The sequence below is a fragment of the Mirounga angustirostris genome, unplaced genomic scaffold (genome assembly GCF_029215605.1).
Source record: "Mirounga angustirostris isolate CCGP_5_RB_7025 unplaced genomic scaffold, mMirAng1.0.hap1 SCAF_15, whole genome shotgun sequence".
NCBI classification, from domain to species: Eukaryota; Metazoa; Chordata; class Mammalia; order Carnivora; family Phocidae; genus Mirounga; species Mirounga angustirostris.
The window spans coordinates 56,790,804-56,816,139 of NW_026991723.1; the positions used below are offsets into that span (position 1 = coordinate 56,790,804).

General features: G+C 39.6%; 1 protein-coding gene across 1 annotated transcript in view; it reads left to right on the forward strand.

Annotated features, from left to right (window-relative positions):
- UBE2R2 (ubiquitin conjugating enzyme E2 R2) overlaps window positions 1-25,105 on the forward strand; it is a 109,215-nt gene extending 84,110 nt beyond the window's left edge. Inside the window, exons 3-5 of the mRNA XM_045882545.3 lie at window positions 6,286-6,383; window positions 21,321-21,455; window positions 24,512-25,105. Of these exons, the coding sequence (XP_045738501.1) occupies window positions 6,286-6,383; window positions 21,321-21,455; window positions 24,512-24,731 (453 nt within the window). The 3' untranslated portion in view covers window positions 24,732-25,105. The remainder of the gene's footprint in view (window positions 1-6,285; window positions 6,384-21,320; window positions 21,456-24,511) is intronic.
- Window positions 25,106-25,336: the final 231 nt, after the last annotated feature.

Here is a 25,336-nt window from a genome sequence, read left to right on the forward strand (position 1 = left end):
CTAGGCTAGATAGTCTTCATTTTACATCATGCTCTCTCTGTCGCTATCTCTGTCTGTCTCAAATAAATAAATTTTAAAAATCTTAAAGGGAAGCCTGGGTGGCTCAGCCGGTTAAGCATCAGATCTCAGGGTCCTGGTATCGGGACCCACATCAGGCTCTGCACTCAGTGGGGAGTCTGCTTGTCCTCTGCCCCTTCCCCTGCTCATGCTGTCTCTCTCTCTCTCTCTCTCTCTCTCAAATAAATAAAATCTTAAAAAAAAAAAAAGTAAAGTTGGAGAACTCACACTTCCTGATTTCAAAACTTAGTATTGCTAAAGTCAAGACAGTTTAGGACTGGCATAATGATAGACCTATAGACCAACAGACTAGAACTGAGAGTCCCTAAATAAATCCATACATCTTTGGCCAAATGATTTTTGACAAGGATGCTAAGTCCATTCTATGGGGAAATAATAGTCTCTTCAACAAGTGATGCTAGGATAACTGGAATTCCAAAAACAAAAGAATTAAGTTGGATTCGTACCTTATACCATGTACGAAATTAACTCAAAATGGAACAAAGATCTAAGAGCTAAAATCATAAAACTATTTAAAAACAAAACCAAGGGTGCCTGGCTGGCTCAGTTGATTAAGTGACTCTTGATTTCAGCTCAGGTCATGATGTGTCAGGGTCGAGCCCTGCGTTGGGCTCCTGCTGGGCTTAGAGTTTGCTTAAGATTCTCTCTCTCCCTCTGTCCTCGCCTTTCCCTCTCTAAAAACAAAACAAAACATTGGGGTAAATCTTCATGACCTTCAATATGGCAATGTATTCTTAGAATACCAAAAGCATGAGCACAAACAAACATAAACTAGACTTCATTGAAATGAAAAACTTTTATGCAAAGGACATTATCAAGAAGATGATTTTTTTTTTTTAAGATTTTATTTATTTATTTGAGACAGAATGAGAGAGAGAGCTCATGAGAGGGGGGAGGGTCAGAGGGAGAAGCAGGCTCCCCGCCGAGTAGGGAGCCCGATGTGGGACTCGATCCCGGGACTCCAGGATCATGACCTGAGCCGAAGGCAGTCGCTTAACCGACTGAGCCACCCAGGCGCCCCTCAAGAAGATGATTTTTAAAAACCCTATAGATATGAAGGAAATATCTCTAAGTCATATATTTGATAAGGGTTTAATATCCTTAATTATATAGAACTCTTGCAACTCAAAGACAAAAAGATAAACCAGCCAATTGAAAACTGGGTGGGGCGCCTGGGTGGCTCAGTCGTTAAGTGTCTGCCTTCGGCTCAGGTCAGGATCCCAGGGTCCTGGGATCGAGCCCCACATCGGGCTCCCTGCTCAGCGGGAAGCCTGCTTCTCCCTCTCCCACTCCCCCTGCTTGTGTTCCCTTTCTCGCTGTGTCTCTCTCTGTCAAATAAATAAATAAAATCTTTAAAAAAAAAAAAAAAGAAAACTGGGCAAAGGACTTGAACAAACATTTCCCCAAAGATGATACATAAATGGCCAATAAGCACATGAAAGGTTGTTCAACATTATTATTCAGTAGGGAAATGCAAACCAAAACGACAATAAGATATCATTTCACATCCTCTTTTGATAGCTAGAATTAAAACAAAAGTTAAAAATAAGTATTGGTGAGGATGTGAAGAAAGAGGAACCCTCATACACTGCTGATGGGAATATGAAATGGTCCATCTGCTGTAGAACTGTCTGGTCCTTCCTCTAAAAGTAAAACACAGAATTACCCATTTGATCCCGTAATTCCACTCCTAGGTATATAAGCAAGAGAACTGAAAAAATTACTTAAGCAAGTACATCTATACACATGGTCACAGCAGCACTATTCACACATCCAAAAGGTGGACAAAGTCCAATGTCCATCAAGAGATGGATGGATACAATGGAGTATCATCCAGCCATAAAGATAAATGAAGTACTGGAGCCTGTGCATGGCTTAGTTGGTTAAGCAGCCAACTCGTGGTTTCGACTCAGATCATGATCTGGCAGTCGTGAAATCGAGCCCTGCATCCGGCTCTGTGCTTAGTGTGGAGTCTGCTTCTGATTCTCTCTCATTCTCCTCCAGCTTGCACTCTCTCTCTTTCTTAAATAAACAAAATCTTAAAAAAAAAAAGTTGTTGATACCTGATACAACATGGAGGAACTTCCAAAACATTAGGCTAAGTGAAAGTCAGAGAAAAAAGGTCACATATTGTATGATTCCCTTTATAAGAAATATCCAGAATAGATTAATACACAGAGACAGAAAGCTGGGGGCATGGCTGTCAGAGACCAGGACTAGGGTGAAATGGGAATGGGGGGAAATTGTGTTGTGGGTAAGGTGTTTTATGTAGGAATGATGGAAATAACTTTACAAATAAAGGTGATAGTTGAACAACACTGGGACCACATACTAAATGCCATTGAATTATGTTCACTTTATTTTTTTTTTTAAAGATTTTATTTATTTATTTGAGACAGAGAGCATGAGAGGGAGGAGGGTCAGAGGGAGAAGCAGACTCCCTGCCGAGCAGGGAGCCCGATGCGGGACTCGATCCAGGGACTCCAGGATCATGACCTGAGCCGAAGGCAGTCGCTTAACCAACTGAGCCACCCAGGCGCCCTAATTATGTTCACTTTAAATGGTTCATTTTATGTATTTGAATTTCACCTCAATAAATTATTATTTATTATAATTATTATTTTTAAAGGATGGGGCAAATTCTAGGTCTCCAGAAAGGCAGTTCTTTTTTTTTTTTTTTTAAGATTTTATTTATTTGAGAGAGAGACCATGTGCATGAGTTGGAGGTTTGGGGGGGCAGAGGGACAAGCAGACTTCCCCCTGAGCAAGGAGCCCGATGCGGGGCTCAATCCCAGGACCCTGGGATCATGACCTGAATCGAAGGCAGACTCTTAACTGACTGAGCCACCCAGGCGCCCCATTTACTCTTCTTTCTAAAGGTTGTTTTTGCTTTTGTTTGTCCCTTAAATTTCTATATAAATATTAGGATCAGTTTGTCAATTTCTGGGAAAAGGGAAACTGGTATTTTGATTAGGATTTCATTTAATCTGTAGATCAAATTGGGGAATATTGCCATGTTAACATTAAGTCTTTCTACTCATGAAGACAGGATGTTGGGTCTTTAATTTCTTTGAGCAGTGTTTTAATAGTTTTCTGTGTACAAATCTTTCACCTCCTTGGTTAGATTTAATCCTTGGTATTTTATTCTTTTAGATGCCATTGTAAGTGGAATTGTTTTCTCAATATCCTTTTTAGGTTATCCTGTTTATGTTATTGCTGGTATAGAGAAGTAAATCTGATTTTTGAGTGTTGATCTTATATCCTACAACTTTGCTGAATTTATTAGCTTTAGTAGTTATCTTGTGAATTCTTTGAAATTTTCTTTGTCGTTTTTGAAATAATGTTACTTCTTCCTTCCCAGTTTGTATGCCTTTTATTGCTTTTTATTGTTTAATTCTCTGGCTAGAACTTCCAGGACAGTGTTAAATAGCAGTGGTAAAAATGGTTATCCTTGTCGTCCTATTCTTGATCTTAGGAGGAAAGATTTCACCATTTAGTAAAATGCTAGATGTGGGTTGTTTTTTTTTTAATTCCTTTACAATGTTAAGATACTTCCCCTCTATTTATAGTTTTTTGAGTGTTTTATCTAGAAAAAGTGTTGGATTTTGTCAAATGCTTTGTATCAATTGAGATGCCCATCTTTTAATATGTTGTTTCTAAGTACAAATCTATGTATGTCATTCCACTGCTCAGAAGTTTTATATATATAGGTATTAAACTCAGAACAAAGTAACATATTCCTGTGGTCTAATTTTTGTATTTTATTTTTCATTACAAGTGGGTTCTTCACTACTGTGGTAGGTAGAATAATGGTCTTTCAGAGAAGTCCACATCTCAGTCCCTGGAACCTGTGATATGTTAGCTTATATGTTAAAGAAAAATTAAAGTTGCTAATTATTAGCTGGCCTTAAAATAAAGAGATTATTCCGGATTATCCAGGTGGGCCCAGTGTAACCCGAGTCCTTTCATGTGGAAAAGGTAGGCAGAAAATGAGAATGAGAGATGTGGAAGAAAGGCGTAGAGAAATGCAACATTGTTTGCTTTGAGGATTAGAGGAAGGGGGACCAATAGCAAAGGAGTGTGGGTGGCCTCTAGAAGCTTTAGAAAGGGCAAGGAAAGAGATTTTTTTCTTAGAGCCTTCAGAAAGGAGTGCATTGCTGCTGACACACTGAATTTAGCCTTGTGAGAACAGTGTCAGATTTTGACCTACAGAAGTATAAATTTTTGTTTTAAACTAAGTTTGCTGATTTGTTACAGTAGCAATGCAAAACAAATACAACTACCCAAGTCTGTTTATGATGTTGGTTTATTTCTCTGGGCTAACTCATGTCTAAATTTCCCTTAGGTTGTTAAAATTGACTTATTATTCAAGACCCATCTCAAAGCTTTTTCAAACATTAAGCCTTTAGTTTGTCTTCAACACCACATGCCAGGTGTCCACTATCCAGGATATACCCTAAGTTTCTCTTTCCTTGTTTCTGTTGTGCTTTTTTTTTACCTTCCTCGTGGCATCTAACAAGTTTTAGAATTTAGTATTTGGTATTTTATTAAAATTTTATTCTCCTTTTAAAAATGTTCTGTTATCTTGATATGGTTGTGTATTTTGTGTGTATGTCTAAATTTGGGTTGTATATATAAGACTTTTATACTTTATTTTTTAAAAGATTTTATTTATTTATTTGACAGGGAGAGAGGGAACACAAGCAGGTGGAGTGGCAGGCAGAGGGAGAAGCAGGCTCCCGTCTGAGCAGGGAGCCCGATGCGGGGCTCGATCCCAGGACCCTGGGATCATGACCTGAGCCGAAGGCAGATGCTTAACCGACTGAGCCACCCAGGTGTCCCAGATTTTTATACTTTAGTTATTATCTCTATTTAGAATTTTGAATCTTTCATTTTAGACTGAGGTTGGTACTATATCTTACTCAGTCTTTTTTTTGCTATTGAATAACAGTCTGTGATGCATAAGGTAAGCAATCCATATGTGTTTGACTTAAACTAAATGTACATGTGGATTAGGTCCTATAATTTAAATTTATGAACCAAAGGACGCCTGGGTGGCTCAGTCAGTTAAGCATCTGCCTTCAGGTCATGTCATGATCCCAGGGTCCTGAGGGCAAGCCCTGGGTCAGGTTTCCTGCTCAGCAGGGAGTCTGCTTTTCTCTCTCCCTCTGCTCCTCCCCTGCTCATGCACATTTGCATGCTTTCTCTCTCAAATAAATAAATAAAATCTTACCCAGAAAAGTAGTGAGTTTTATCCATATCCTGAGGGAGTTATAATTAAGTTGTTGGGAGGCATATTTTCAGTTTATGTAAACCATAATTATTGAAACCATTGATGTTAAAGGTGATTATACATCTCTCTAGATAGATTTTAAGCAAGGTCAAATTTTGGAGGGAGTTGTTTCTTTTTATGTACTTTAGGTTCAGATGTGTCTGAAAATAAAGATACTTAGTTGCTTCTCAAGACTCTTGAATATCAGTTCATCATATTTGTCAATATTTTTAAAAGATTTATTTTAGAGAGAGAACACATGAGCATGCGAGCACATGAGCATGAGCAGTGGGGTGGGGGTGAAGGGCAGAGGGAGAGGGAGAGAAGCAGAGTCCCCGTGGAATGCAGAGCCCAATGTGGGGCTTGATTCCACAACCCCAAGATTATGACCTGAGCCAAAATCAAGAGTCAGACATTCCATCGACTGAGCCACCCAGGCGCCCCTCTCTATTTTTAAGTGAGTTTTTTTAGAAGGATGGTGCTACAAACATGTGCTTTTTTAACTAAGAAATGTATCTTGCAGATTGTTCAGAACTAATATTTCTAATATAAAAAATGTTTAATAATTCTTCAGCGTTGGGGTGTCTGGGTGGCTCAGTTGATTGAGCGGTTGACTCTTGGTTTTGGTTCAGGACATGATCTCATGGTGGCGGGATTGAGCCCCTCATTGGGCTCTGCGATCAGGGCAGAGTCTGCTTCAGCTTCTCTCTCTCTCCCTCTCGCTCACTCTCTCTCTCTCTCACAAATAAATATATTAAGTCTTTAAAAAAAAAATTCTTCAACATCGATTGCAAATATGAAGAAAAAGAATTGTTTTCTCCCCTAATGATGAGAAAACAAGTTTTCTAAGAATAAAAGAAACTTCAGCAGAACTGATGTCCCTTTTTACATCATATTTTTGAGTATTTACCGAATGTGATGTTTGTGTCTCATAGAATGGAGATGTATGCATTTCGATTCTTCATCCGCCTGTAGATGACCCACAGAGTGGAGAACTGCCCTCTGAAAGGTGGAATCCTACTCAAAATGTCAGGTAAGGGGTTACATACGGAATAATCTGGTTTTTAGGTGGTTCTTAAGATTAGATATTATCTTTTAACAAGTACAAAAGAATCCTTTCTGTACTTGGTTGCTTTGTCTTCTGCTAGAGCTTTAGGTAACACGTATGTATCGTTTTGAAGAGTCATATTTACAGAGCAGTAATTGCATATGTTACTCATTTCTTTATGTGCGTCTTAGGAGAATTTTTCTAGTCTGAATTCTTATTCGTACATTATCATAAGTTCCATCCTGCATCTTTGGATCTCATGATGTCCATGTTTGGATTGGTTGTTTCCTTACTCTAGGATTCTTACTACATTTTGCAGAAAAATTTTAAGTCTTTACAAAGTCAATTGACTTTATATACATGCTACTTTTAAAAGAGCTTCCATTATCTGTTATTTTTTGTGTTTTATATGCGTGTGAATGTTTCTTAATGATTTGAAGGCCTTGTATATTTCTTTTGATTCCTTTGATTATCCATCTATTTTTCTTTTCAAATTTTTATTTAAATTCTAATTAGTTAACATACAATGCAATATTAAGATTATTCATCTGTTAATTGATCTATTGAACTATCTATATAAATAGATGGGTATTTAACCATTTCTTTAGAGTAGTGGTCTGTATATTTAGGAGTTGGTGACCTAACCCTTAAAAGAATTTTGAAAAACTGTACACTGTTGCATGTTTTTGTAGTTTTTTGTGTTTTGTTTTTTTTTAATTTTATTTTGAGTAATCTCTATACCCAACATGGGGCTTGAATTTACAACTCCAAGATAAAGAGTCACCTGCTCTACCGACTGAGCCAGTTAGGCGCCCCCACTGTTACATGTTTTTTAGGTGCAGGGTTCTCTTGGTGTTTTGTTTTTTTAGGTACAGTTTTTTACATCTCTAAATAGTTAAAAAATACTTTTTCGGGGCACCTGGGTGGCTCAGTTGGTTGAGTGACTGCCTTCGGTTTGGGTCATGATCCTGGAGTCCCGGGATCGAGTCCTGCGTCGGGCTCCCTGCTCAGCGGGGAGTCTGCTTCTCCCTCTGACCCTCTCCCCTCTCATGCTCTCTCTCTCATTCTCTCTCTCTCTCTCAAATAAATAAAAATCTTTTTAAAAAATTAAAAGAAATAAAAAATATTTTTCTACTTGCATTTGAATTTCCATTTTACTGTCCTAATACTTGAAATTTTTATGTTTGATAGCCTTATATATTTTATTTATCCTATAATATTTTTCTGAAACAAAAATCTATATATTTTTTTTTTTAAGATTTTATTTATTTATTTGACAGAGAGAGACAGCGAGAGCAGGAACACAAGCAGGGGGAGTGGGAGAGGGAGAAACAGGCTTCCCGCTGAGCAGGGAGCCCGATGTGGGGCTCGATCCCAGGACCCTGGGATCATGACCTGAGCCGAAGGCAGATGCCCAACGACTGAGCCACCCAGGCGCCCCCAAAAATCTATATTTTAATTGCTTGTGACAAAACAAAACTGAATTCTATATTGAATTACTTTATTATACAGTTGATTAAAAACAAGACAAGTATATTATACTTTCAGTATACTTTTACTTTTTACATTTAATAATTATTAGAAATACATTTTTATTCAGGTAGATAGACATCTGTTTTCAGTTAGGTCATGTAGCCATGAATAATTATTATATTGTTAGATTGAGGTAGAAATACAGCTTCAATTTCATATGTATACATAATGTATGAATAATATACATTATATATACTGATACACACACCCAAGAATATATGCATATATATACATATATATGTATACATACGCATGAGGACTAACATATATAACATAAATATATTAGATGCAATGATTAAGAGACCATCTTTACATATGATAATGGAATAGAATTTTATATGGCAGTGAAACAATCCTTTTAATTCCTTCTGAGTTATTCGCAGAAATCACAGTGTCCGTCTTTAAAAAAAAGTTTTATTGTGACATAATTCCTATACCCAACAATTCTCCCATTTTATGTGTACGATTCACTGTTCTTTAATGTAAGTAGAGAGTTGCACAAGTATCCCCACAATCAGTTTTAGAACTTTTTTTTTTTTTTTAAGTAGCCTCTATGCCCAGTGTGGAGCCCAACTCGGGGCTTGAACTCAACGACCCTAGATAAAGATCTGAGCTGAGATCAAAAGTCGGACACTGAGCCGACTTAGGCACTGAGGTGCCCCATGAACATTTTTATCACCTCCAAAGAAGCTCATACCTCTTAGCATTTACACTCCATTATCCCTCAGCCCCCCACGCCCACCCCCACCCTTCTACCTGCAACCCTAGGAAACCACCAGTCTACTTTCTGTCTCTATAGATTTACCTATTTGGATATTTTGTAGGAATAGAGTCATTCAGTATGTGGTATTTTGTGATTGGCTTCTTTAACCTAGCATTTTTTCAAGGTTCATCTTTGTTGCAGCATTAATCAGTACTTCATACCTAGGAATAGAATTGCTGAGTCATATGATAACTCAGTGTTTAACTTTTTGAGGAATTGCCAGACTGTTTTCCAACATGGCTGCACTAAGTAGTACATTCCTACCAACAGTGTTTGAGAATTTGTTTATCCACATATTCATTAACACTTGTTATTATCTGTGTTATTATAACCATCCTGGTCGGGTGACGTATCCCATTGCGGTTTTGTTAATGACTTTTAATATTTTAGAACAGTTTTAGATTTTTGAAAATTGTGAAGATAGTACAGATAGTTCTCTAGAATTCCATGCATGATACCAAGTTATATTTAATAGGCATGTCTCCTTAGGCAACTGTGACAGTCTCAGACTTCCCTTGTTTTTGATGACCTTGACAATTTTGAGGAGTACTGCTCAGGTATTGTAAAAATGTCCCCCAATTGGGATTTTTCTGATGTTTTCCTGGTATTAGAGTAGGGTTATAGTACTGGAGAGGAAGACCATGGAGGTAAAATATATTGTCATCATCTTGTATTAAGGGTACATAATATCAACATGACTTAATCACTGTTGATGTTAACATTCATCACCTAGCTGGGACTCAGTTTTTAGATTTCTCCCATGTAAAGTTCCTTGTTTTCCCGTTTCCATTCTGTACTCTTTTGAAGGAAGGAAGTCATAGGTGCAGCCCACACATAAGGAATGGCAATTACACTTCCATGAGGCTGAGATATCTGTATAAATTATTTCAAATTCTTCTGCACAGGAGATTGATTAAAATCAATACCTAAATACATACATACATATATATTTATATGTTTATTCAGTCATTTTGTTTTTTGTTTTTTTTAAGGGGGAGGGGCTGAGGGAGAGGAAGAGAGAGAATTTTTTTTTTTTTAAGATTTATTTGTCAGAGAGAGAGAACATGAGCACAAGCAGGGGGAGTGGCAGGCAGAGGGAGAAGCAGGCTCCCTGCTGAGCAAGGAGCCTGATGCGGGACTCGATGTGGGACTCGATCCCAGGACCCTGGGATCATCACCTGAGCTGAAGGCAGACACTTAACCAAACTGAACCACCCAGGCATCCCGGGAGAGAGAGAATCTTAAGCAGGCTACATGCCCCGTGCAGAGCTGCACACAGGGCTTGGTCTCACAACCCTGAGATCATGACCTGAACCGAAACCAAGAGTCAGATACTCAACTGACTGAGCCACCCAGCTGCTCCTTTATTAGTTATTTTTAATGATCTGAAAAGCTAGTAACTCAGGAACTCTACTTTTGTTAAAAATGAAAAGTTGGAAGCTTCTTGACTTACACAAGGATTTCTTACCAGTTTTTACCAAGTTAGTTACTTCTCACTTTCTGGGAAGTGTATACCAAAGAGTCTGTTCAAACGTATCAAATTACTGTTGATTATGTGTTGATTATGCTGATTACTCATTACTTTAGGTACCTTGTTCAATATAGTATACTTAGAAAGAATTGAGAAAATAGATCTATCTTGGATTTTAATGCATCTAGCCCATATATTTTTTAAATCAGAAAAAAAATGTCTCCCTTTTAAAATTCAAATAAATGTGTTGATACACCTCACCTTGACAGCCATCTTGCTTATGGATTCTAATTCTCAGATAGATCAGGCATAGAACTTTGCCATAAGTTTATTATGTCTATGAAATAAGGAGTCACCACATATTCCCTGTACTTAATGCTTTACTTTAATGGGACTCTCCCTCAGGGATAATGCATTCTTAATAATAATCAGAGATGGAATTAGTAAGTTCCTTTTAATGAAAATGTAATTCCAGCAACCCCAGTCTATACATATCTGAATTTATTGTACTCCATCACATACCATAATACTTTTTTTAAATAGCATTCTACAGTTTTAACAAAATTATTTATGAGAAAGGAAGAACAGTTGGTTTTATATGTAAATTTCTTTCTTTTATACACCTTACGTTTCATTACCTCTGGGCAATGCACCCTAGGAATATTTGGGATGTGTGGAAGGTATGCATTCCTTTTGTAAGAGCAATTGTGAAAAGGGAGGCTGGAAAGAAGTGATCTGATACTTTATATACCCCCAGGTTCATGAACATATTAAAGACCACTTCTTTTACGCAGGATCTTTTATGATCCTTAGCAAAATTCGTATATTCCTACTTTTTTCATGCCTCATATCCCTTACATCACACAGTTATAGCTGATTATTTGTACCTTTAACCTGTACTTATCCTATTACTTGATTTTTCAGCCTCAGCCTGTATTGACAGAGCTAAGTAAAAGAAAATCAGCATACATATTCTATTTCCCATCCTCTCTTCCCCTTTTCTTCCTAACTTTTAAAAATATTTGTTTATTGGGGCACCTGGGTGGCTTAGTCGGTTGAGTGTCCGACTCTTGCTCTTGGCTCAGGTTATGTTCTCAAAGTCATGAGATTGAGCCCTGCATGGAGCTCCACGCTGGGCGTAGAGTCTGCTTAACTCTCTCTCCTTCTCCCCCTCCCCTCCCTGTCTGACTCATGCGCGTGCACACTCTCTCGTTCTCGAAATATATGTTATATATAAATATTTGTTTATTGGGGAGGCTGGGTGGCTCGGTCGGTTGAGCATCTGGCTCTTGATTTCAGCTCAGGGTCATGAAATCAAGGCCCATGTGGGACACTCTGCTCAGCAGGGAGTCTGCTTGAGATTTCCTCCCTCTCCCCCTGCCTCTCCTCCTGCTTGTGCGCACACTTGCTCGATCTCTCTCTCAAATAAAAAAATCTTAAAAATATATATATTTGTTTATTGTCAGGGTTATAACATTTATTTTTTTTTTTAAAGATTTTATTTATTTATTCATAAGAGACAGAGAGAGAGGCAGAGGGAGAAGCAGGCTCCCCGCTGAGCAGGGAGCCCGATGTGGGACTTGATCCCAGGACCCTGGGATCATGACCTGAGCCAAAGGCAGACGCTTAATGACTGAGCCACCCAGGCGCCCAGGGCTATAACATTTATAATCTGTACTGTTTTGTAATAATCATAGTTTTGTTTTTTTTTTTAAAGATTTTATTTATTTATTTGACAGAGAGAGACACAGTGAGAGAAGGAACACAAGCAGGGGGAGTGGGAGAGGGAGAAGCAGGCTTCCCGCTGAGCAGGGAGCCCGATGCGGGGCTCGATCCCAGGACCCTGGGATCATGACCCGAGCTGAAGGCAGACGCCTAATGACTGAGCCACCCAGGCGCCCCCATAATCATAGTTTTTTAAATTTCTTATTCCTACCATGAAATGAATTCACTGTTTGCTGTCCATTATTTTATTTCCTTTGATCTGTTAATTGGCTGAATTTGTCCATTAGTAATTTCTCCAGGAAAATGCTCCTTGGAGCCATATTATATTCCCTGAATTCTTAGATGTTCAAAATGTTATATGCTTGGGGGCCTGGGTGGCTCAGTCAGTTAAGCGTCTACCTTTGGCTCAGGTCATGATCTCAGGGTCTTGGGATCAAGTCCGGAGTTGGGCTCCCTGTTCAGCAGGGAGCCTGCTCCTCACGTCTCCCTTCTGTCTCTCTCCCTACCTCTCTCGCTCTCTTTCTCAAATAAATAAAATCTTAAAAAAAAAAAAGATTAAAAAAACCCCAAAATGTTATATGCTTGTGTGTATGGGTATATGTGTGTGTGTGTGTGTGTGTGTTTTGCCATGATACTTCAAATGGCAGTTTGGGCATAAGATTTCAGGGTCATATTTTCTTTCCTTGAGGATATAGACGTTATTCTATAGTTATTGTTGCTGGGGAAGAGTTTGGCTACCACATTTCTCAGCAACTGTCAGGTTTTTGAAAGAAACACATTATCAAAACATAATTAAACTGACAGTATATTTAAAGGCAGTAAGTATTTTGGAAGATAATTGAAAAATTGGACAAAAAACGCAGGGTTGTCTTTTTAGTTTGACTTTGGTCTTGTTTTGGTCTTGTTTTTCAGGGCTAGTAGTAACCCTAGTCAAAAGGAAGTGTTAGCTCTAAGGTACTAGTGATTCTTGTTTTGTTTTGTTTTTTTTAAGATTTTATTTATTTGACAGACACAGTGAGAGAGGGAACACAAGCAGAGGGAGTGGGAGAGGGAGAAGCAGGCTTCCTGCCGAGCAGGGAGCCCGATGCGGGGCTTGATCCCAGGACCCTGAGATCATGACCTGAGCCAAAGGTAGACGCTTAACTGACTGAGCCACCCAGGCACCCTGTGATTCTTGTTTTTGGAGGTTGAATGCTGAATCGAATGCTTACCATGTCTTCTCCCGCTTTGAGAAAACAAGCTTCCCCATTCTTCATAATACAAAGCCCCAGTTTTTTTCATTGTATTTTCATGCTGTCTCAATGGGTAATCTATTGCCATTACCCATAGGAATTCAAGATTTTTACCTTTACTTCTGTATAAATATACCTATATTATCCTTGTCTCAGCTTAAAATCTTGTGGACATTTTTCTTTTAAGGTAGGCCTGTTTCTCATTTGATTCAGTCCTTTGGGGACAGGAAACCCCTTTCATACTAAATTTGCCTATCTAAAACTACTCTTGGCACTTTGGGTACCAGCATAATTTTTTTGTCTCTCAGCCCTTAGGTCACTTGAGCCCCAATTTAGAAGCCTTTCCTAGATTTCACCTCAGGGATTGCCTTCTCTGCTTTTATGCTTTTTTGTTTAGAGGCTTCACAACCAGGACTAGTTATCTTCAGATTGCCCCTTTGATCTTCATACACAGATCTAAAAGGTATTTGCTTTGGAATCTCTCTCTCTCTCTTTTTAAGTAATCTCTACACCCAGAGTGGGGCTCAAATCCACAATCCCAAGATCAAGAGTCTCATGCTCTACCAACTGAGCCAGCCAGGTACCCATGCAGTGGGATCTTTAGTTACCTTTTCAGACCTTTGTCTCCTAGCTTCATGTCATCATAGATATTCCTTCAATGTGCTGATCTTGGGGTGGGGGAGTGAATGGAGGGTTTGGTGTTTGTGAATTTCTAGGGAGATATAGAGTGTTATGTGTGCATTATTGCAGCCTCATCTGCCTAGGATACCTTATGGTGCCCAGAACCCTGAAATGTCGGGAAAGCACTACCTCACGAGTAGGTGTGGAATACTTCTTCCTTTCTCTGTTACTTATTGTGAGGCAAGGGGGTTCTTCAGCTAGTTAATTGTATATATTTCTCAGAGGCTAGTTTATCGCACTGAAATATCAAGAGGCAAGATACGAGGTGCTGGGCATTTTCCTTGATATTCCTTTGCTGCTAAACTCTCTAGAGTCAGCAGCTGTCCAACCAAGGTTTCTGCGCTCCACATCCAATTAAGGGTGGCTCTAGCAAGACAGCAGTGGAGGTGCCATAAGGTACAGCACAGGCTGGTGCAGGGACTTGATTGCTATATAGCAGTGTTATCTGAAAGTGGTCTCATCTTCAGATGTGTTTGGACTTCTTCATGACCACCTGTACTAGTCTTTCATTCAGCACCTCAATGAAAATATTTAGAAAACTTTTACATGGAAGACTTTTGTAACCTGAAGAAGAGTAAAGCATCCCAGTTACCTTGAAGAACCTAAGTCAGTTTATATCATAAGACCTAGTGAGTGGGGAGAGTAGAGAAAAGGAAAAGTGGGGGAAAAGATCCCTACAGTTGTAGGGATCCAGAGCTTCAGCCAACTAGTGTCCACTGCAGGTTCAGTAGTTTGCGTCTGCGTTCATAGAGGAAGCCAGCATACTTTCTGGAAGAAGAGATACACCATCTTACTGTACCCAGATGCATAGGATTAAGTTTAGGCAGGTGAGAGTTCCTTATGGAATTGGGAAGTCTTAAATAGGCATTAGCGAAGAGTGGAGTTGGGAGGGTAGGGATGCCTGATGTTCACAATACCATGCCTCTTCTTCCTGGTGTAAGCAACAAAATGTTTCTTCATCCATGTTGTGTCCAGAACCAAGTGGGTGCTTTTCGTATGGGTGGGTGTCAGACAGTAGAGTTCACAACTGCTTCCTCTGAGAACTATCTGCCACACCTGTTGCAGGCTCTTGGATAGGAAAGTCATCTTGGTGGAGGTTTACTTTCCCTTGAAAGATGGTTACATGGTGTTTTCTTTGCCACAGCATCATGGAGAAGCATCTGTCAGGAGTAGGATAGGATGTTTTCCTGACTAATCTTACCTACAACCCACTAAAATTAGGGGAAGGGAGCTAAGGACTGCCCCAAGCATTGGGTGACAAAGTAGGCAAGGTCAGGGGAGATGGCAATAGTGCTGTTCTTAGGGCTCCTATAAACCCCATTTGGGGCCAGGATGATATTAATTGCTCCCTTGATACTTACACATTGGGTTCCCCTGCATTTGACTTGGTGGTTTCATTCTATGCATATGATACATATTCTGTGTATTTTAAAAATTTCCTTTTTAAAATGTTCTGATTTTGTGTTTTTGTGTATTTTAATCTGAGATCCTCATTCCTGCCATGTGTTTTCAGGGATCTATCAGTCAACAGCAGTTCCAGGATTGCACAGGAGGAAGTATTAAATTTGTTAGTTGCTTTAGAGGCATAGAGAAAAACTGTTTGTAATATATGACCCCTTAAACTATCACATTTTCAGGGCACCCATTAAGTTTCTGCCTTTGGCTCAGGTCGTGATCCCAGGGTCCTGGGATGGAACCCTGCGTCAGGCTCCCTGCTCAGTGGGGAGTCTGCTTCTCCTTCTCCCTCTGCCCCTCCCTCCCCTTTTGTGCGTGCGCCCGCTCAAATATATAAATAAATAAATAATCCCATTTTCCCACTCATAACCGATTTCTTTGCCATGATGTCCTCTTTAAATTCCTCTCCCATCTTGAAAATACATAATAAGGACTGAATTTTAACTGGGTCATCTTCTGGTGTTACAGGTCCATCTTTTGAAATGGCATAAACGAGAGATTAAAAGGACCTGGGTTAACTGGAAGAGTCAGGCATTGGGCTTCACTTCTTCATAGTTGCCAATCAATTTTCCTCAAATAAGGCTATGCCTGTAAAACCTAAGAATCTCAATCACTCATTCTTTTTCTCCTCTGTATGTGTATGTTTTAAGAGTCAAAGTAAGTTTAGGCTTTTAAGAATGAACCTTTTCTACCTCACACTGCCTGGAGATATGTGTATAATATTGAAGAAAAATGCCAGTCTTTAATCCTGCAAAATCCCAAACTTTGCCTGCTTAGTTTCCAGGCAGACTCACAATCCAGGTCTTATTTGTTGTGCTAGGGCCAGTTCTATGCACTCCATCCTGAAGTTGTACTTTTGGTGACATAGTAGCTAACAAAGGTCAAAAACTGGGGTGGGGGTGGGATGGAGGGGCACCTGGCTGGTTAAGTTAGTAGAGCATGTGACTCTTGATTTCGGGGTCATGAGTTCAGGCCTCACATTGGGTATAGAGCTTACTTTAAAAAGGGAAGGGGGGTGCGCCTGGGTGGCTCAGTTGGTTAAGCAACTGCCTTGGGCTCAGGTCATGATCCTGGAGTCCCTGGATCGAGTCCCGCATCGGGCTCCCTGCTCGGCAGGGAGTCTGCTTCTCCCTCTGACCCTCCCCCCTCTCATGTGCTCTCTCTCTCAAATAAATAAATAAAATCTTTAAAAAAAAAAGGGAAGGGGGAGCACACCCAACTCATTGACCATTGTCTATGTGTTGAAAAGGAACAGATACAGTATTACTCATTGGGTCATAGATGTCTAATTTTGATTTTTTTTTTAAGATTTTATTTATGTATTTGATAGAGAGTAAGAGAGTACAAGCAAGGGGCAGTGGCAGAGCTAGAGGGAGAAGCAGGCTCCCCACTGAGCAGGGAGCCCAATGCAGGGCTCCATCCCAGGACCCTGGGATCACGACCTCTGAGACAAAGGCGGAAGCTTAACTGACTGAGCCATCCAGAAATCAAAATAATTCTGATTTCTTATCTCCCTTAAATACTACTTTAGTTTTGATGTTTTTAAAAACATGTCTCAGTTCTATGAACTTCAAAGCTTGCTAGTTTGCTCTTTGCTAGTGTGTGTGTATGTGATTAATTGGTCTTTGTTTTCTTTTGGTGTCTTTATTATTTACAAACTTTTTTTTTTTTTTTAAGATTTTATTTATTTGTTAGGCGGGTAGAGAGAGAGAGCACAGCAGGGGGAGTGGCAGGCAGAGCAGGCAGAGGGAGAAGCAGGCTCCCCGTCGAGCAAGGAGCCTGATGTGGGACTCAATCCCAGGACCCTGGGACTCGGACCAAGCTGAAGGCAGCCGCTTAACTGACTGAGCCACCCAGGCGTCCCTACAAACTTATTTTTATGCAAAAGCGGATAGCCAGATCTCTCTGATAAAGATTGTGAGACAACCAAAAAGATCAGAAATGAATCTGAAAAAAAAAAATGAAGACTATATAAAGTGGAGTGTTCTTGACTATTGTTTTGTCTGCACCTCTCTCCTCTTGAGTTTTTTTATTTTGGTCTAGATTCCCTATGTTGAAAACTCCTACCGAAGTCCCCTGCCCTGGCTTAAAGCAAGGGTGGAGGGAGCATTTATTTATTTGATATCTCTAAATCCAGGAATGGTGGTGGTCCTTGGAATTGTATTGTGCAGTAATTGAAAACACTTAAGAAGCCTTTGTTCCTCATTTTTATCCCAAATTGTTACTGGATTAGGTCTGTTTTAACATGTTAAACCTTTACACTACTGAATTTGGACAACCAGACCTGTCTGTTCCTCCAAACATGCCGTAGAGAGGGGCATAGATTTACTCTTTGCAGGAAGTGAGAGTCTGGGGATGGGTCCTCAAAAGTCTGTTTTGCTAATCCAAGAAATTTATATCTAAATGCTACAGGATTGTCTAAATGGACAAGTGCAACTACATGTTACTGCTAAAAACCAAAGCTTCATGTGGAACTGTGAATTTACATAGAATGAGAATAAGAAAGAATGTATGTAGTTGTTTTCTGGACCCTTTCCCATTTGTTCATGATCTGAAGGAAACCAGTCCCTTCAGTGGACATGAATGATCTCTTCATTGTGTTATATTAATTTGGTAGTTTCATTATTCGGTCTTTCCTTTCTTTCACCTATTGTTAGCCCTCTCCACCTTCTGCTTTTTTTCCTCCTGAAAAAAAATACAATGAATAAGGATTTTCAAACACTTAAACTAACAACAAAAGATGGCAACAAAAAAATGTAACCATTGGAATAGTTGTAGGATTCAGTTCTGTGTTGTACATTCTGTTAGTATTGTCTTAGTTCATTTTTTCCTTTCTGTAAAAATAGGATTAAAGGGTGCCTATCTGAATTAGTCAGAAGAGCATGTAACTCTTGATCTTGGGGTCTTGAGTTTGAACCCCACAATGGGTGTAAAGATTATTTTTTAAAAAAATAACTTAAAAATAGGGTTAATAATACTTATCTTGCAGACTTGTCTACAATATGCTACATGGTATAATTCCTGTGTAAAATTATTTTGGTACAAATGCTAGACAGTTTAAACTATGTATGACATTACTTCCAGACCTTTTCCAGTCATGATACATAGATAAAATTGAAATTATTCTATTTGTAGATCACAGTGTAGTAAACTGAAGATGCTTTGACCAGAAGTTGTTGCAGAGGCTCAGGTTATCCCAGGTCCCATCTACCCAGCTGCCTACAGGAACCAATAAATAATTTACCTGTAACCCATCCACAACATACCGGTTGGGAAAGTTTATAAATACAGTCTTGTATATGAATTACTTAGCAATCTTTGTCAGAGAAAAAAGTCTAAATTCTGCTTTGCGTTGTATTGGCCTTGTTATTAGGCAGACTCTTAACCACTTGGTGATATAGATGGCTACTTGCTCTAGACCTTCCCTCCTTATTCTCACAGTTGTCAATTCAATCAAGAATAAAAAGTCATTGCCTTTCTGCTATTAGATTAGAACATCATAGTTCCTACCAGGGTTCTGATTAGCCCATCTTGGGTTACATGCATACCCCTAAAACCAACATGACTAGATGGTGGAATCCTTTGGCCAGCACTTGTATATCTGCCACTGTGGTTAGGTAGGTTGTGTGTATGAAGGTGTGGCATGATAGTAGGGGAAGATTAACCCCACCAGAACCAACAGAATGGGTTCCCATACAAAAAAAGAAAAAGAAAAAAAGATCCTGCTGTCCAGCGGAAGGGAAGAAGTGAAAACATACAGGGTTAACTATTTTCACAGTCCACTGTAGTACCTGACACTCCTTCTGAAAGCATCATGGATTTCAGTGTAGAAGTACATGGTATTAGAAGTGAGTTCTTGGGGCGCCTCGGTGGCTCAGTCGGTTAAGCGTCTGCCTTCGGCTCGGGTCATGATCCCAGGGTCCTGGGATCGAGCCCCGCATCGGGCTCCTTGCCCTGCGGGAAGCCTGCTTCTCCCTCTCCCTCTGCTGTTCCCCCTGCTTGTGTTCCCTCTCTCTCTCTCTGTCAAATAAATAAATAAAATCTTTAAAAAAAAAAAAGTGAGTTCTTGATGAGCACTGGGTGTTATATGCAACCGATCAATTACTGAACTCTCCATCTGAAACTAATGTACTATATATGTTGGCTAGTTAAATATAAATTAGAAAAAAAATGAGTTATTTTGATAGAAATGGATAATTCACCATTTTATTTATTTACTTTTAAAGACTTTATTTATTTGACAGAGGGAGAGAGCACAAGCAGGGGGAGCAGCAGAAGGAGAGGGAGAAGCAGGCTCCCTACTGAGCAGGGAGCCCAGTGCGGGGCTAGATCCAGGACCCTGGGACTATGACCTGAACCGAAGGCAGACGCCCATCCATCTGAGCCACCCAGGCACCTCGATAATTCACCATTTTTAAAAAATTGTATTTCCTGATATTTTAACACTTGTCCAGTATGGTAGCCACTAACTAACTACATATGGCTATTTAAAAATTAATTAAAACTAAATGTGAAATTCACTTCTTCAGTTGCACAAGCTACTTTTCAGAGTGCTCACAAATGGCTGGTGGTTATCATATTGGATAATACAGATTATACATTTATATAATCACAGAAAGTTGTATGCAGTGCTGATCTAGACCAGTGAAGTTCCCCCCCCACCCCTTTATCCCCCACTTTGTTCTATCCTGCCTATCTTTCTAACAGGTTTTGTATGTTTTCTTCTGTGGCAGCGCTTTGGAATTTTCTACACACATTTTTTTGCTTCTAGGATGTTATGTCAGTCTGTTCCCATCATTTGTAGTGATGAGTTTCTTTGAATCTTTATTTTATAATGTAATTACTGAAGAAATGGAGGGTCTTGGTGGGGAAGGGAAAGGAGTTATTCTTAACCTAAGAGAAAGGGGTTGTGTGTGTGTGTGTGTGTGTGTGATAAATGGATTTTAACTAGATGGGAAAGTTGTCTGTGAAAGTGCCTTTGTCATAATCTTGTATAATCACATAACAGAAACTCTCTACCCTTTTTAGGAAAAGTTTTCATCAAATCAAACATCTCATTGCCTGGCTCCCTCCCTTTATTTTTTGCTTGGGGCAGGAGCAAAAGGCTATTTTGCAACAACACAATCTATAACCTCGCACCAATGAGAAAAGGTAGAGAAATTTAATTTTTCTCCCCATTTTTTCCTTACATACATGCACAGAGTTTTTTTGGGGGGGGGAAAGAAGCTTGGTAATAATTTGAAACCTTTTTGGAACCTGTTCTGGTTATTTTTCTAACAGAAAAATGTGTGATTAAGGTGTCTGTTTTTTATCTGTGGATGAAAATTGCCTGTTTAGATCTCCCACAATTCTTACAAACCTTGGGAGAGCAGGGATGGCATCCAACTTGCTCACTGTTGTACATCCAGCATCACAGTTGGTGTCTCTGGCACACACTAAGTACTTAATGAATATTTTTGAATAAAGATTTCCATTATTCAGAGACTAGTTCTTCCATGTCTGGGCTATTGTTTTCCTCCATTCTCCTGCTTAAGCATCTTTCTTCCCTTAGAAGTATGGAAAATAAATACATTTCTATGTAATATCATTTTTCAGATCCTCTTAAGCAGCCATGATAAGAAGTGGATGTGTGGAACAGGATCATTTTTACCCTCTCCCCAAAAAGTTTGTTGTTTTTTTTTTTTTTTGCTTTTGCTTTTTCCTATTGTACTTGATAGTAGTTTTCAAAATTTGTTGTTTGAAAAGCTTTCAGGCTTCCACTTTCTGCAGATTGGAACATGTAGCCATTTGAGACCATGCCTTGTACAGAGTTTATTCTGTGCCCTGCAACATGACCTTTATGCTCGGCTCACAGATTTCCTTTACTTTGTCTCCTATTTAGCAACTTTATTCTGTATTCTAGCCTAACCAGCTGAGCATTGAAATAAAATTTTGTATTTCTATTCCCCTAAGGTCTCACATATTATATATAAAAGCACAGTATTTTTGGATCCTGTAAATATGAATATTCGGAGCTGACCCTTTTCCCTCCCACCCTCTTCCTCCTCTCCCCCCCCTTCTAGGACTATCCTTTTAAGCGTAATCTCATTGCTCAATGAGCCCAACACCTTCTCCCCAGCCAATGTGGATGCTTCGGTTATGTTCAGGAAATGGAGGGACAGTAAAGGAAAAGACAAAGAATATGCTGAAATCATTAGGTAAGGTGTTTTGTTTTACCTTCCGTTTGATTACTTCAAGTCTTCATATAGAACTAAAGTATATCCTAGAACCATGGCTTTAAATCAGACTTAAAATATCCACTCCATTTCTCTCAATTAGATTTACTGTTTGGGAAGAGATTTCTACCTGAGCCTACTGAGTTTGTATGGCTTTTGAGAGAGCACACACTAGAAGATAATGCTGCAGCAGATCGTACTTCCTGGGAACCAAAACTTCCAGGTTCTGAACCAGTGAAGTTCTCAGACTCTGCCTCCGAATCATTTCAGGGACACTGTTCAGGATTTTCAGTATGTCCTTTAAGTATAGCAAACACCCAGAGTATTCTGGACATTCTAGATATTTTTGTTTTCCAAAAATTTTAATGAAGCCATATAGTTTATTGGCCCTTTTGACTAGAGCAGCAAGTATCTTCTAGGTATCATTATCAGCAACACTAGTATATGGTTTAACAGAGCCGTAGAAGCTTCCTCTCATTGGGAGACTTGGAATCTACCCCTAGCTCTGTCTCCCTTCATATGACCTTTTATCAGTTAATTTTTTGGGTCTTTGTGTTTTTTCCATCTGTATAAAGGGGGGAAAAGGTAGAAGGTATTGGGGCTGAACCATTCATCTCCCGATCATACCCTGAGTAGGACTTAAGGTTTTCTTAAGAGTACTCAAGAATTGATACTTGAATTGCAATAAATTCATTTCCTCTTATGTCCTTAAAATAGAGCCCCAAGGACAGTTCCAGCACATTCTGCATATGGTTTAGTAAGCACTACAATTTATACAAATAGTCCCTCTTTATAACTCTAGTCAGCACGATGCCATGGGATGTACAAAAAAAGGGAAAACTGCATAGAAATAAAGCTGAATAATATAGAGATCAGCAGTTTCCAACGTTTTCTGCCCACTAGAATCACCTTTAGACCCCCTTCCATATCCGTAGTCATTTAGTGAGATTATAAGCGTAAAATCTGGGCATCTATATTTTGTTTTTACCAGCCACCTAGGTGACTGATGTATACCAAAGACTGAAGATAATTAGTATAAATAATAAGGACCTAGAGATTTAGAGGAGCTGGAGTAGGTTGAAGATTGAAAGATGGAAGTGCTTTTCATAAAATAGGATTAGAGCCTGAGCCTGATGTTCCAGGAAGGGTAGTATTTAGTTAAAGTGAAGAGTTAATATCCCTCAGGCATTTGTATAGGGTTTATCTCATTCTTTAATTCTTTCCACATTTATTATGCACCAGCTTCACGTCAGGTACTGTTAGGTCATGAAGGCAGTGCTTTCTCCTTGAGTTCACACTTAAGAATGTGTAAACAAATGACCCTATAATAAGATGAGTGCATAAACAAGATACAGTGGAAGGAATATATAGTGCTGTGGAGTTCCTAGGAGAGGTAATGCCTCATAACCAAGACTTTTTCAAGTAGTAAGGGAAAGGAAAAAGCCCCTTCAGGGAGGAAACAGGCTTGCACACAGGCAGCTAACCGCATGGCATGATCAGAGAGAACTGTAAGCAGCTTTACGTTGCTTGAATATAAAGTCTCATTTTACAAGTAATGGGAAATTCAGAGAGCCATCAGATCTGTTTTTGTTGTGGGTTTTTTTTTAAAGGCATCAGATCTTAAAAGACATGTGAAGTTACAATAAGGCTTTCGTCCTTAGTCTTAGAAGTGATGGGGTATCAAAGATTTTAGGAAGGGAAGGGAAAATCATGTTTGAGTTCTGAAAGAATCCTAGTTGACCAGAGGAGACTGAGATAGGGAGGAGAAGCCAAGATGAAGACTAAACAGAGGCAGTGGCAGTGAGAAAACAGATTTGAAAATAGGGCTTTGGCATGAGGTTTAGGATTTTAGGAGGTAATACTCTTAGAAGAAAAATGGGAGAAGGTGGCCATAGAGGTCAAAAATGACAATTGCAGACTTGCCGAGTTAGGGTCCCTATGGAACATGAGGGTGGAGACATCCCAAAGGCTTATTGAACAGTGTAGGGCTCAGAAGGTAGAGGCTTGAGCCTGATAGTTTGAGCTGTCAGCATGAAGGGGAATGGTGGCAAAAACCATAGGAATGACTAAGATGGCCCAAGAAGAGACAGAGAGGGAAGAGATTCAAGCCAGGATGTATCAGCAACACCAGGATGTCAGGCTTGGCAAAGTAAGGCAGACAGCAAGATCAGTGGGGAACCATCTAATTAGAGGCAGCAGAAGGAAGATAAGGAGGGTGGCAGTTTGTTGTCTTATGGTCAGTTTTTGTACTTTTTGAAGGAAACTTCACCCTTCCATCCATCCAGTCAGTAATTTTGTGCACAGCTGTATGTGCCAGGCTGTATCCTAGGCATTAGGGAAATAGAAGACAGACAAGTTCTCCAATGAAGTTCACATTGGGGGGTGAAGGGGAGGAAACGGATAGAAAAGTTAACAAATGGGGAAAAATGAGTAGATAGTGGTTAAGTAGCATGATGTGAAGGAGTGACTAGGTGGCTGCTTTAACTTGGGTTGTCAGAACAGGCTCCTTCTAAGTTCAGATCTGAGTGACATAAGCAGCCAACCATGTGTAAAATCAGGAGAAGAGCAACTGAGCCACATAGAAAAGTAAGTGTGTTCAAGGTACTAAAAAAGAAAAGGACCAGGATGGCCTGTATATTTTGGGTGACAAGAATGAAGTGGGAGGCAGGTGTGTCATGCGACTTCGGAACCCTACCTAGGCTATTTGGAATCTAAGTGTAAATGGCAGGATTACTGAATTAAGAAGAGTTGTTGGGACTGCATTCAGTTTGGTGTGAGACAAGGCAAGGGAAAAAACAAATCTCTGAGGTCATTTCTGGTCCACTACTTTTAAATGCCCTTCAAAGGGTCATTATTAAGTGTTCTTCAAAACAGTACCTAATGGGCTGAGAACCTTTGGTGTAGTATCTGTTAGATGCTTTTAGGCAGGCACTGAAATGCAGAAACCTGAGTCATATTTGAATAAGGAATCTTGATTAAGAAAGGTCAGTTGTAAATCCATCTTCAAAACAGACTTACATAAAACTGTCTCCCTTCAGGAAACAGGTTTCAGCCACTAAAGCCGAAGCAGAAAAGGATGGAGTGAAGGTCCCCACAACCCTGGCGGAATACTGCATCAAAACTAAAGTGCCTTCCAATGACAACAGCTCAGATTTGCTTTATGACGACTTGTACGACGACGACATCGATGATGAAGATGAGGAGGAGGAAGATGCCGACTGCTACGATGATGATGATTCTGGGAACGAGGAGTCGTGACGTGCTCCTTCAGTGCCCCATACTGCCCTGCCGTCTCAGGCCAAAGGGAGGGGAGCAAGTGGGGACCTAGCAGTGGCCCCTCAGCAAAAACCTATCACAGGGGGTGGGAAAAACAAACACGGCTTCTGCTGACTCCCCTTATGGATCTCAGTTTGCTCCTTTTTATGGACCTCTTAACGGAGAGAAAGTAATCCTCCACAGAATGTCTGAATTCTTGCATTCTTTACCCTTCCATCACTGTATTGATTCTTTTTTTTTTTCTTCTTCTTCTTTAAACCCAAACTCTCGCCTCACTTCGTCTCTACAGAGTGTTCACAGCAAAACACGTTTGGTCTGTTTTTAGATTCTTGAAGAATTAAATAGTCTTTCATCAAGACGTTTAATGTGTTTAAAGCTGGGAACCCATTGGAAGTTCACAAGTGCTGCGTATGCTGAGTAGCAAAAGAAAATGGAAAAAAAAAATATAAAAAACCCCACAAAACAAACTTAAAAAAAAAAAAAAACAACAAATTTGCCAAGGTTTAGCTGCTCATTTAGTGTGTGTGCATTCGATCAGCCCCATGGTGGTGAATTTTGTTTCCTTTCCCTTCTTAAGGCTGGGATAC